The following is a 15,936-nucleotide window of genomic DNA, read 5'->3' as shown; positions in this document are numbered from 1 at the left end:
TGTGTGTCTCCCACGTGAAGGTGTGTGTCTCTCACGTGAAGGTGTGTGTGTGTGTGTGTGTCTCCCACGTGAAGGTGTGTGTGTCTCTCACGTGAAGGTGTGTGTGTGTGTCTCTCTCACGTGAAGGGTGTGTGTGTCTCTCACATGAAGGTGTGTCTCTCACGTGAAGGTGTGTGTGTGTCTCTCACGTGAAGGTGTGTGTGTGTCTCCCACGTGAAGGTGTGTGTCTCCCACGTGAAGGTGTGTGTGTGTGTCTCTCACGTGAAGGTGTGTGTCTCCCACGTGAAGGTGTGTGTGTGTGTCTCCCACGTGAAGGTGTGCGCGTGACTCACGTGAAGGCGTGCGCGGTACAGTCATAGCGTGCGTGAGGCAGCACCTCTCCTCTCTGACAGAAAGTCACGACCAGGTCCTCTTCTCCTTCAGGATCATGTGACCTGCTGCAGTTGGACTGATCTACTGGGTATACTATATACACAGGGGGGTTAGACTGATCTACTGGGTATACTATATACACAGGGGGGTTAGACTGATCTACTGGGTATACTATATACACAGGGGGGTTAGACTGATCTACTGGGTATACTATATACACAGGGGATACAGAGACCACAGGGGGGTTAGACTGATCAACTGGGTATACTATATACACAGGGGGTTAGACTGTCTACTGGGTATACTATATACACAGGGGGTTAGACTGATCTACTGGGTATACTATATACACAGGGAGTTAGAGCTGATCTACTGGGTATACTATATACACAGGGGGTTAGACTGATCTACTGGGTATACTATATACACTACAGGTATACTATATACACAGGGGTTAGACTGATCTACTGGGTATACTATATACACAGGGGGTTAGACTGATCTACTGGGTATACTATATACACAGGGGGGTTAGACATTGATCTACTGGGTATACTATATACACAGGATTACTGGGTATACACAGGGGATAGAAGACCACAGGGGTTAGACTGACTATACAGGGTACACAGGGTATACTATATACACAGAGGACCCTGTAGACTGATCTACTGGGTATACTATACACAGGGGATAGACTGATCACTGGGTATACACAGGGGGTTGATCTGATCCATATTGAGGGGTTAGACTGATGGGTATACTATATACACAGGGAGTTAGTATACTATATCTACTGGGGATACAGAGACCACAGGGGGTTAGACTGATCTACTGGGTATACTATATACACAGGGTTAGACTGATCTACAGAGACCACAGGGGGTTAGACTGATCTACTGGGTATACTATATACACAGGGGGAGATCTACTGGGTATACTATATACACAGGGGTTAGACTGATCTACTGGGTATACTATATACACAGGGGGTTAGACTGATCTACTGGGTATACTATATACACAGGGGAGTTAGACTGATCTACTGGGTATACTATATACACAGGGGAAGGACCACAGGGGGGTTAGACTGATCTACTGGGTATACTATATACACAGGGGGTTAGACTGATCTACTGGGTATACTATATACACAGGGATTAGACTGATCTACTGGGTATACTATATACACAGGGGGTTAGACTGATCACTACTGGGTATACTATATACACAGGGGGTTAGACTGATCTACTGGGTATACTATATACACAGGGGGTTAGACTGATCTACTGGGTATACTATATACACAGGGGGTTAGACTGATCTACTGGGTATACTATATACACAGGGGTTAGACTGATCTACTGGGTATACTATATACACAGGATGGTTAGACTGATCTACTGGGTATACTATATACACAGGGGGTTAGACTGATCTACTGGGTATACTATATATACACAGGGGGTTAGACTGATCTACTGGGTATACTATATACACAGGACCACAGGGGTTAGACTGATACAGAGACCACATACACAGGGGGTTAGACTGATCTATGGGTATACTATACACAGGGGTTAGATACTACTGGGTATACTATATACACAGGGGTTAGACTGATCTACTGGGTATACTATATACACAGGGGTTAGACTGATCTACTGGGTATACTATATACACAGGGGGGTTAGACTGATCTACTGGGTATACTATATACACTGAGGGGATACACAGGGGAGACCACAGTGGGGGTTAGACTGATCTACTGGGTATACTATATACACAGGGGGTTAGACTGATCTACTGGGTATACTATATACACAGGGGTTAGACTGATCTACTGGGTATACTATATACACAGGGGGTTAGACTGATCTACTGGGTATACTATATACACAGGGGGTTAGATCTGATCTACTGGGTATACTATATACACAGGGGGATATCTACTGGGTATACTATATACACAGGGGGTTAGACTGATCTACTGGGTATACTATATACACAGGGGGTTAGACTGATCTGGGTATACTATATACACAGGGGTTAGTATCTACTGGGTATACTATATACACAGGGGGTTAGACTGATCTACTGGGTATACTATATACACAGGGGTTAGACTGATCTACTGGGTATACTATATACACAGGGGTTAGACTGATCTACTGGGTATACTATATACACAGGGGTTAGACTGATCTACTGGGTATACTATATACACAGGGGGTTAGACTGATCTACTGGGTATACTATATACACAGGGGGTTAGACTGATCTACTGGGTATACTATATACACAGGGGGTTAGACTGATCTACTGGGTATACTATATACACAGTTAGACTGATCTGTGTCTACTGGGTATACTATATACACAGGGGTTAGACTGATCTACTGGGTATACTATATACACAGGAGGGTTAGACTGATCTACTGGGTATACTATATACACAGGGGTTAGACTGATCTACTGGGTATACTATATACACAGGGGGGTTAGACTGATACTGGGTATACTGGGTATCTACTGGGTATACTATATACACAGGGGTTAGACTGATCTACTGGGTATACTATATACACAGGGGGTTACTGATCTACTGGGACAGGGTTGTTGACTGATCTACTGGGTATACTATATACACAGGGGTTAGACTGATCTACTGGGTATACTATATACACAGGGGGGTTAGACTGATCTACTGGGTATACTATATACACAGGGGGTTAGACTGATCTACTGGGTATACTATATACACAGGGGGTTAGACTGATCTACTGGGTATACTATATACACAGGGGATCTACTGGGTATACTATATATACAGAGACCACAGGGGGTTAGACTGATCTACTGGGTATACTATATACACAGGGGTTAGACTGATCTACTGGGTATACTATATACAGGGGGTTAGACTGATCTACTGGGTATACTATATACACAGGGGTTAGGAACTGATCTACTGGGTATACTATATACACAGGGGGTTAGACTGATCTACTGGGTATACTATATACACAGGGGTTAGACTGATCTACTGGGTATACTATATACACAGGGGATACAGAGACCACAGGGGGATTAGACTGATCCACTGGGTATACTATATACACAGGGGGGTTAGACTGATCTACTGGGTATACTATATACACAGGGGGATTAGACTGATCTACTGGGTATACTATATACACAGGGGGAGTTAGACTGACTGGGTATACTATATACACAGGGGTTAGACTGATCTACTGGGTATACTATATACACAGGGGGTTAGACTGATCTACTGGGTATACTATATACACAGGGGTTAGACTGATCTACTGGGTATACTATATACACAGGAACAGACAGGACTATATACACAGGGGGTTAGACTGATCTACTGGGTATACTATATACACAGGGGGTTAGACTGATCTACTGGGTATACTATATACACAGGGGTTAGACTGATCTGATCTACTGGGATTCACTGGGTATACTATATACACAGGGGGTAGATGATACAGAGACCACAGGGGGGGTTAGACTGATCTACTATATACACAGGGGTTAGACTGATCTACTGGGTATACTATATACACAGGGGGTTAGACTGATCTACTGGGTATACTATATACACAGGGGGATACAGAGACCACAGGGGTTGACTGATCTACTGGGTATACTATATACACAGGGGGTTAGACTGATCTACTGGGTATACTATATACACAGGGGGGTATACTATATACACAGGGGTTAGACTGATCTACTGGGTATACTATATACACAGGGGGTTAGGATACAGAGACCACAGGGGTTAGACTGATCTACTGGGTATACTATATACACAGGGGGTTAGACTGATCTACTGGGTATACTATATACACAGGGGGTTAGGGGTTAGACTGATCTACTGGGTATACTATATACACAGGGGGTTAGACTGATCTACTGGGTATACTATATACACAGGGGTTAGACTGATCTACTGGGTATACTATATACACAGGGGGTTAGACTGATCTACTGATACTATATACAGAGACCACTGGGTATACTATATACACAGGGTTAGACTGATCTACTGGGACAGGGGGGTTGACTGATCTACTGGGTATACTATATACACAGGGGATACAGGACCTGACGATCTACTGGGTATACTATATACACAGGGGGTTAGACTGATCTACTGGGTATACTATATACACAGGGGGTTAGACTGATCTACTGGGTATACTATATACACAGGGGGTTAGACTGATCTACTGGGTATACTATATACACAGGGGATTACTGGGTATACTATATACTGATCTACTGGGTATACTATATACACAGGGGGTTAGACTGATCTACTGGGTATACTATATACACAGGGGGTTAGACTGATCTACTGGGTATACTATATACACAGGGGGTTAGACTGATCTACTGGGTATACTATACTGATCTACTGGGTATACTATATACACAGGGGGTTAGACTGATCTACTGGGTATACTATATACACAGGATCTACTGGGTATACTATACACAGGGGTTAGACTGATCTACTGGGTATACTATATACACAGGGGTTAGACTGATCTACTGGGTATACTATATACACAGGGGGTTAGACTGATCTACTGGGTATACTATATACACAGGGGGGGATGATCTACTGGGTATACTATATACACAGGGGGGTTAGACTGATCTACTGGGTATACTATATACACAGGGGGTTAGACTGATCTACTGGGTATACTATACACAGGGGGTTACTGACTGGGTATACTATATACAGGGGTTAGACTGATCTACTGGGTATACTATATACACAGGGGGACTGACACTGGTATACTATATACACAGGGGGTTAGACTGATCTACTGGGTATACTATATACACAGGGGTTAGACTGATCTACTGGGTATACTATATACCACAGGGGTTAGACTGATCTACTGGGTATACTATATACACAGGGGGGTTAGACTGATCTACTGGGTATACTATATACACAGGGTTAGACTGATCTACTGGGTATACTATATACACAGGGATGGTTAGACTGATCTACTGGGTATACTATATACACAGGGGATTAGACTGATCTACTGGGTATACTATATACACTGGGTATACTATATACACAGGGGTTAGACTGATATCTACTGGGTATACTATATACACAGGGGATTAGACTGATCTACTGGGTATACCACAGGGGTTAGACTGATCTACTGGGTATACTATATACACAGGGGGTTAGACTGATCTACTGGGTATACTATATACACAGGGGGTTAGACTGATCTACTGGGTATACTATATACACAGGGGTTAGACTGATCTACTGGGTATACTATATACACAGGGGTTAGACTGATCTACTGGGTATACTATACACAGGGGTTAGAGGATACTATATACACAGGGGTTAGACTGATCTACTGGGTATACTATATACACAGGGGAGTTAGATGATCTACTGGGTATACTATATACACAGGGGGTTAGACTGATCTACTGGGTATACTATATACACAGGGGTTAGACTGATCTACTGGGTATACTATATACACAGGGGGGTTAGACTGATCTACTGGGTATACTATATACACAGGGGGGGTTAGACAGGGGGTTGATCTGATCTACTGGGTATACTATATACACAGGGGATACACAGGGGTTAGACTGATCTACTGGGTATACTATATACACAGGGATTAGATGATCTACTGGGTATACTATACACAGGGGGTTAGACTGATCTACTGGGTATACTATATACACAGGGGTTAGACTGATCTACTGGGTATACTATATACACAGGGGGTTAGACTGATCTACTGGGTATACTATATTTATACACACTGGGTATACTATATACACAGGGGTTAGACTGATCTACTGGGTATACTATATACACAGGGGATACAGAGGGGGTTAGACTGATCTACTGGGTATACTATATACACAGGGGTTAGACTGGGTATACTATTACACAGGGGTTAGACTGATCTACTGGGTATACTATATACACAGGGGTTAGACTGATCTACTGGGTATACTATATACACAGGGGGACACAGGGGGTTAGACTGATCTACTGGGTATACTATATACACAGGGGTTAGACTGATCTACTGGGTATACTATATACACAGGGGGGGGGTTAGACTGATCTACTGGGTATACTATATACACAGGGGGTTAGACTGATCTACTGGGTATACTATATACACAGGGGTTAGACTGATCTACTGGGTATACTATATACACAGGGGGTTAGACTGATCTACTGGGTATACTATATACACAGGGGTTAGACTGATCTACTGGGTATACTATATACACAGGGGGTTAGACTGATCTACTGGGTATACTATATACACAGGGGGTTAGACTGATCTACTGGGTATACTATATACACAGGGGTTAGACTGATCTACTGGGTATACTATATACACAGGGGGTTAGACTGATCTACTGGGTATACTATATACACAGGGGGTTAGACTGATCTACTGGGTATACTATATACACAGGGGGGGATTAGACAGGGATACAGGGGGGTTAGACTGATCTACTGGTATACTATATACAGGGGTTAGACTGATCTACTATACACAGGGGGTTAGACTGATCTACTGGGTATACTATATACACAGGGGATTAGACTGATCTACTGGGTATACTATATACACAGGGGGTTAGACTGATCTACTGGGTATACTATATACACAGGGTTATATACTATATACAGGGGGTTAGACTGATCTACTGGGTATACTATATACACAGGGGGTTAGACTGATCTACTGGGTATACTATACACAGGGGGTTAGACTGATCTACTGGGTATACACAGGGGGTTAGACTGATCTACTGGGTATACTATATACACAGGGGGTTAGACTGATCTACTGGGTATACTATATACACAGGGGGTTAGACTGATCTACTGGGTATACTATATACACAGGGGTTAGACTGATCTACTGGGTATACTATATACACAGGGGGGGTTAGACTGATCTACTGGGTATACTATATACACAGGGGTTAGACTGATCTACTGGGTATACTATATACACAGGGGATGATCTACTGGGTATACTATATACACAGGGGTTAGACTGATCTACTGGGTATACTATATAGACTGATCTACTGGGTAGGGGGTTAGACTGATCTACTGGGTATACTATATACACAGGGGGTTAGACTGATCTACTGGGTATACTATATACACAGGGGGTTAGACTGATCTACTGGGTATACTATATACACAGGGGGGGATACAGAGACCACAGGGGGTTAGACTGATCTACTGGGTATACTATATACACAGGGGGTTAGACTGGGTTCTACTGGGTATACTATATACACAGGGGGTTAGACTGATCTACTGGGTATACTATATACACAGGGGGTTAGACTGATCTACTGGGTATACTATATATACACTATATACACAGGGGGTTAGACTGATCTACTGGGTATACTATATACACAGGGGTTAGACTGATCTACTGGGTATACTATATACACAGGGGGTTAGACTGATCTACTGGGTATACTATATCACAGGGGATACTGGTTAGACTGATCTACTGGGTATACTATATACACAGGGGGTTAGACTGATCTACTGGGTATATACTATATACCAGGGGAATACAGACTGACACAGGGGAGGTTAGACTGATCTACTGGGTATACTATATACACAGGGGGTTAGACTGATCTACTGGGTATACTATATACACAGGGGGTTAGACTGATCTACTGGGTATACTATATACACAGGGGGTTAGATCTACTGATCTACTGGGACTGATACTATATACACAGGGGGTTAGACTGATCTACTGGGTATACTATATACACAGGGGTTAGACTGATCTACTGGGTATACTATATACACAGGGGAGGGGGTTAGACTGATCTACTGGGTATACTATATACACAGGGGTTAGACTGATCTACTGGGTATACTATATACACAGGGGTTAGACTGATCTACTGGGTATACTATATACAGAGACACAGGGGGTTAGACTGATCTCTACTGGGTATACTATATACACAGGGGTTAGACTGATCTACTGGGTATACTATATACACAGGGGTTACTGATCTACTGGGATCTACTATACTATATACACAGGGGTTAGACTGATCTACTGGGTATACTATATACACAGGGGGTTAGACTGATCTACTGGGTATACTATATACACAGGGGGTTAGACTGATCTACTGGGTATACTATATACACAGGGGATCTTAGTATACTGATCTACTGGGTATACTATATACACAGGGGGTTAGACTGATCTACTGGGTATACTATATACACAGGGGGTTAGACTGATCTACTGGGTATACTATATACACAGGGGTTAGACTGATCTACTGGGTATACTATATACACAGGGGTTAGACTGATCTACTGGGTATACTATATACACAGGGGTTAGACTGATCTACTGGGTATACTATATACACAGGGGGTTAGGATACTGGGTATACCACAGTGGGGTTAGACATCAGGGGTTAGACTGATCTACTGGGTATACTATATACACAGGGGGGTTAGACTGATCTACTGGGTATACTATATACACAGGGGGTTAGACTGATCTACTGGGTATACTATATACACAGGGGTTACTGATCTACTGGGTATACACAGGGGAGTTAGACTGATCTACTGGGTATACTATATATCACTGGGGGGTTAGACTGATCTACTGGGTATACTATATACACAGGGGTTACAGACTGATCTACTGGGTATACTATATACACAGGGGGTTAGACTGATCTACTGGGTATACTATATACACAGGGGGTTACTGATCTGATCTACTGGGTATACTATATACACAGGGGGTTAGACTGATCTACTGGGTATACTATATAGGGGGGGTTAGACTGATCTACTATACTATACACAGGGGGGTTAGACTGATCTACTGGGTATACTATATACACAGGGGTTAGACTGATCTACTGGGTATACTATATACACAGGGGGTTAGACTGATCTACTGGGTATACTATATACACAGGGGGTTAGACTGATCTACTGGGTATACTATATACACAGGGGGGACTGATCTACTGGGTATACTATATACACAGGGTTAGACTGATCTACTGGGTATACTATATACACAGGGGGTTAGACTGATCTACTGGGTATACTATATACACAGGGGGGATACAGGTATACTATATACACAGGGGTTAGACTGATCTACTGGGTATACTATATACACAGGGGGTTTAGACTGATCTACTGGGTATACTATATACACAGGGGTTAGACTGATCTACTGGGTATACTATATACACAGGGGGTTAGACTGATCTACTGGGTATACTATATACACAGGGGTTAGACTGATCTACTGGGTATACTATATACACAGGGGGTTAGACTGATCTACTGGGTATACTATATACACAGGGGTTAGACTGATCTACTGGGTATACTATATACACAGATACAGAGACCACAGGGGTTAGACTGATCTACTGGGTATACTATATACACAGGGGGATTAGACCACAGGGGTTAGACTGATGAGGGGGTTAGACGATCTACTGGGTATACTATATACACAGGGGGTTAGACTGATCTACTGGGTATACTATATACACAGGGGGTTAGACTGATCTACTGGGTATACTATATACACAGGGGGTTAGACTGATCTACTGGGTATACTATATACACAGGGGGTTAGACTGATCTACTGGGTATACTATATACACAGGGGGATTAGACCACAGGGGATTGACTGATCTACTGGGTATACTATATACACAGGGGATACAGAGACCACAGGGGGGTTAGACTGATCTACTGGGTATACTATATACACAGGGGGGGTTAGACTGATCTACTGGGTATACTATATACAATATTAAATCTGATCTACCTCCTTAAAAAGAGCAGGTGTTCCTAATGTTTTGTACACTGTGTATACACACACACACACACACACACACACACACACACACACACACACACACACACATTAAGCAGACCTACCCACAGTTGCTCTCCTACTGTTTTCATAAATACAACAGTCAGCTTCCAGACTGGTTCAGAGTTCAGAGTTCACGTGCGGTTGATTACTCAAAGGGCAACACAGACTTCAGCTCAAATCATTCAAATGATTTAGTTGTATTGTTATATTAGATAGAGGCACTCGGGAAGTTGAAAGAGACTCAAGTCAATCGGCCCGTTAGTGATTTTCTTAAAGAAATGAAGGGAGATTGAAGCCCGGCAGGGTAGCCTAGTGGTTAGAGCGTTGGACTAGTAACCGAATGGTTGCAAGTTCAAATCCCCGAGCTGACAAGGTACAAATCTGTCGTTCTGCCCCTGAACAGGCAGTCAACCCACTGTTCCTAGGCCGAAAATAAGAATTTGTTCTTAACTGACTTGCGTAAAGATATATGAAATGAAGGGAGAATGAAGCCCCTCATCCCTGCTGTAGCTGATATAGATGTGGCTGATATAGATGTGGCTGATATAGATGTAGCTGATATAGATGTAGCTGATATAGATGATATATGAAATGAAGGGAGAATGAAGCCCCTCATCCCTGCTGATATAGATGTAGCTGATATAGATGTAGCTGATATAGGTGATATATGAAATGAAGGGAGAATGAAGCCCCTCATCCCTGCTGTAGCTGATATAGATGTGGCTGATATAGATGTAGCTGATATAGATGTGGCTGATATAGATGTAGCTGATATAGATGTAGCTGATATAGATGTAGCTGATATAGATGATATATGAAATGAAGGGAGAATGAAGCCCCTCATCCCTGCTGTGGCTGATATAGATGTAGCTGATATAGATGTAGCTGATATAGATGATATATGAAATGAAGGGAGAATGAAGCCCAGTCATCCCTGATGTAGCTGATATAGATGTAGCTGATATAGATGTAGCTGATGTAGCTGATATAGATGATATATGAAATGAAGGGAGAATGAAGCCCCTCATCCCTGATGTAGCTGATATAGATGTAGCTGATATAGATGTAGCTGATATAGATGATATATGAAATGAAGGGAGAATGAAGCCCCTCATCCCTGCTGTAGCTGATATAGATGATATATGAAATGAAGGGAGAATGAAGCCCCTCATCCCTGCTGTAGCTGATATAGATGTAGCTGATATAGATGATATATGAAATGAAGGGAGAATGAAGCCCCTCATCCCTGCTGTGGCTGATATAGCTGTAGCTGATATAGATGTAGCTGATATAGATGATATATGAAATGAAGGGAGAATGAAGCCCCTCATCCCTGCTGTAGCTGATATAGATGTAGCTGATATAGATGTAGCTGATATAGATGTAGCTGATATAGATGATATATGAAATGAAGGGAGAATGAAGCCCCTCATCCCTGCTGTGGCTGATATAGATGTAGCTGATATAGGTGATATATGAAATGAAGGGAGAATGAAGCCCCTCATCCCTGCTGTAGCTGATATAGATGTAGCTGATATAGGTGATATATGAAATGAAGGGAGAATGAAGCCCCTCATCCCTGCTGTGGCTGATATAGCTGTAGCTGATATAGATGTAGCTGATATAGATGATATATGAAATGAAGGGAGAATGAAGCCCCTCATCCCTGCTGTGGCTGATAGAGATGTAGCTGATATAGGTGATATATGAAATGAAGGGAGAATGAAGCCCCTCATCCCTGCTGTGGCTGATAGAGATGTAGCTGATATAGGTGATATATGAAATGAAGGGAGAATGAAGCCCCTCATCCCTGCTGTGGCTGATAGAGATGTAGCTGATATAGATGATATATGAAATGAAGGGAGAATGAAGCCCCTCATCCCTGCTGTGGCTGATATAGCTGTAGCTGATATAGATGATATATGAAATGAAGGGAGAATGAAGCCCCTCATCCCTGATGTAGCTGATATAGATGTAGCTGCTGTAGCTGATATAGATGATATATGAAATGAAGGGAGAATGAAGCCCCTCATCCCTGCTGTGGCTGATATAGATGATAATTGCGTAATTATTGTATTTCGTCGTCCTCCTATCTGCCCAACACGTCTACTGTAGTAACTATCACACTCAACTGAACGACTTGATTAGTGTAGTGTTAGCTAGCTACATAGTTGTCTTTGCTGTCTTCGTATCCAAGATAATTGTGTAGTTTAGAGTGTGGAGTCTTAGAGTGATTATCTTAATTCACCGAGGTTAGCTAGCCAGCTATTTTGTCGTCCTTAACGTAGGAGACACTCCTAGCTAGCCAACAGCCAGCCAACGTCTACTGAATAGAACTTTCGCATTCCGCTTCGCTCCACAGGTAGTATCACATTTTCATTTCATTTCATTACAGTCCCAACGGTGTGATTTGTTTGATCGTAGCTAGCTACATAGCTAGCTACATAGCCGTCTTTGTTTCAAAGATAATTGTGTAGTCTAGAGCGATTTTCTAGGTTAGCTAGCCAGCTATTGTCGTTCTCCTAACGCAACATAACGTAACCAACACTGCTAGCTAGCCAGCTGGCCCGAATAGCAGCATTGTAGAAACTTCACACTCACGGAACGACTTGATTAGGGTAGTGTCAACAACAACGCAGCTAGCCTACCTCAGCAGTACTGTATCATTTTAATCATTTTAGTCAATTAGATTCTTGCTACGTAAGCAACTTTCTGAACATTCGAGACGTGTAGTCCACTTGTCATTCCAATCTCCTCTGCATTAGCGTAGCCTCTTCTCTAGCCTGTCAACTATGTGTCTGTCTATCCCTGTTCTCTCCTCTCTGCACAGACCATACAAACGCTCCACACCGCATGGCCGCGGCCACCTAATCTGGTGGTCCCAGCGCGCACGACCCACGTGGAGTACCAGGTCTCCGGTAGCCTCTGGAACTGCCGATCTGCGGCCAACAAGGCAGAGTTCATCTCAGCCTATGCCTCCCTCCAGTCCCTCGACTTCTTGGCACTGACGGAAACATGGATCACCACAGACAACACCGCTACTCCTACTGCTCTCTCTTCGTCCGCCCACGTGCTCTCGCACACCCGAGAGCTTCTGGTCAGCGGGGTGGTGGCACCGGGATCCTCATCTCTCCCAAGTGGTCATTCTCTCTTTCTCCCCTTACCCATCTGTCTATCGCCTCCTTTGAATTCCATGCTGTCACAGTTACCAGCCCTTTCAAGCTTAACATCCTTATCATTTATCGCCCTCCAGGTTCCCTCGGAGAGTTCATCAATGGGCTTGATGCCTTGATAAGCTCCTTTCCTGAGGACGGCTCACCTCTCACAGTTCTGGGCGACTTTAACCTCCCCCGTCTACCTTTGACTCATTCCTCTCTGCCTCCTTCTTTCCCTCCTCTCCTCTTTTGCCCTCACCCTCTCACCTTCCCCCCTACTCACAAGGCAGGCAATACGCTCGACCTCATCTTTACTAGATGCTGTTCTTCCACTAACCTCATTGCAACTCCCCTCCAAGTCTCCGACCACTACCTTGTATCCTTTTCCCTCTCGCTCTCATCCAACACTTCCCACACTGCCCCTACTCGGATGGTATCGCGCCGTCCCAACCTTCGCTCTCTCTCCCCCCTTCTCTCTCCTCTTCCATCCTATCATCTCTTCCCTCTGCTCACCTTCTCCAACCTATCTCCTGATTCTGCCTCCTCAACCCTCCTCTCCTCCCTTTCTGCATCCTTTGACTCTCTATGTCCCCTATCCTCCAGGCCGGCTCGGTCCTCCCCTCCCGCTCCGTGGCTCGACGACTCATTGCGAGAGCACAGAACAGGGCTCCGGGCAGCCGGCGGAAATGGAGGGAAAACTCGCCTCCCTGCGGACCTGGCATCCTTTCACTCCCTCCTCTCTACATTTTCCTCCTCTGTCTCTGCTGCTAAAGCCACTTTCTACCACTCTAAATTCAAGCATCTGCCTCTAACCCTAGGAAGCTCTTTGCCACCTTCTCCTCCCTCTTGAATCCTCCTCCCCCTCCCCCCTCCTCCCTCTCTGCAGATGACTTCGTCAACCATTTTGAAAAGAAGGTTGACGACATCCGATCCTCGTTTGCTAAGTCAAACGACACCGCTGGTTCTGCTCACACTGCCCTACCCTGTGCTCTGACCTCTTTCTCCCCTCTCTCTCCAGATGACATCTCGCGTCTTGTGACGGCCGGCCGCCCAACAACCTGCCCGCTTGACCCTATCCCCTCCTCTCTTCTCCAGACCATCTCCGGTGACCTTCTCCCTTACCTCACCTCGCTCATCAACTCATCCCTGACCGCTGGCTACGTCCCTCCCGTCTTCAAGAGAGCGAGAGTTGCACCCCTTCTGAAAAAACCTACACTCGATCCCTCCGATGTCAACAACTACAGACCAGTATCCCTTCTTTCTTTTCTCTCCAAAACTCTTGAACGTGCCGTCCTTGGCCAGCTCTCCCGCTATCTCTCTCAGAATGACCTTCTTGATCCAAATCAGTCAGGTTTCAAGACTAGTCATTCAACTGAGACTGCTCTTCTCTGTATCACGGAGGCGCTCCGCACTGCTAAAGCTAACTCTCTCTCCTCTGCTCTCATCCTTCTAGACCTATCGGCTGCCTTCGATACTGTGAACCATCAGATCCTCCTCTCCACCCTCTCCGAGTTGGGCATCTCCGGCGCGGCCCATGCTTGGATTGCGTCCTACCTGACAGGTCGCTCCTACCAGGTGGCGTGGCGAGAATCTGTCTCCTCACCACGCGCTCTCACCACTGGTGTCCCCCAGGGCTCTGTTCTAGGCCCTCTCCTATTCTCGCTATACACCAAGTCACTTGGCTCTGTCATAACCTCACATGGTCTCTCCTATCATTGCTATGCAGACGACACACAATTAATCTTCCCCTTTCCCCCCTCTGATGACCAGGTGGCGAATCGCATCTCTGGCAGACATATCAGTGTGGATGACGGATCACCACCTCAAGCTGAACCTCGGCAAGACGGAGCTGCTCTTCCTCCCGGGGAAGGACTGCCCGTTCCATGATCTCGCCATCACGGTTGACAACTCCATCGTGTCCTCCTCCCAGAGCGCTAAGAACCTTGGCGTGATCCTGGACAACACCCTGTCGTTCTCAACTAACATCAAGGCGGTGGCCCGTTCCTGTAGGTTCATGCTCTACAACATCCGCAGAGTACGACCCTGCCTCACACAGGAAGCGGCGCAGGTCCTAATCAAATCAAATCAAATTTATTTATATAGCCCTTCGTACATCAGCTGATATCTCAAAGTGCTGTACAAAAACCCAGCCTAAAACCCCAAACAGCAAACAATGCAGGTGTAATCCAGGCACTTGTCATCTCCCGTCTGGATTACTGCAACTCGCTGTTGGCTGGGCTCCCTGCCTGTGCCATTAAACCCCTACAACTCATCCAGAACGCCGCAGCCCGTCTGGTGTTCAACCTTCCCAAGTTCTCTCACGTCACCCCGCTCCTCCGCTCTCTCCACTGGCTTCCAGTTGAAGCTCGCATCCGCTACAAGACCATGGTGCTTGCCTACGGAGCTGTGAGGGGAAC

At 44.7% G+C, this 15,936-nt stretch overlaps 1 protein-coding gene across 1 annotated transcript in view; it reads right to left on the bottom strand.

The window, feature by feature from the left end:
• The window catches only part of LOC135560292 (uncharacterized), a 33,123-nt gene that overhangs the window by 4,439 nt on the left and 12,748 nt on the right, over window positions 1-15,936 (bottom strand). The window contains exon 3 of the mRNA XM_065002150.1: window positions 333-465. Coding sequence (XP_064858222.1) covers window positions 333-465 — 133 coding nt within the window. The remainder of the gene's footprint in view (window positions 1-332; window positions 466-15,936) is intronic.

The sequence above is a fragment of the Oncorhynchus nerka genome, linkage group LG15, assembly GCF_034236695.1.
Source record: "Oncorhynchus nerka isolate Pitt River linkage group LG15, Oner_Uvic_2.0, whole genome shotgun sequence".
Taxonomy (NCBI): Eukaryota; Metazoa; Chordata; class Actinopteri; order Salmoniformes; family Salmonidae; genus Oncorhynchus; species Oncorhynchus nerka.
This window is presented reverse-complemented; position numbering and strand designations above follow the sequence as displayed.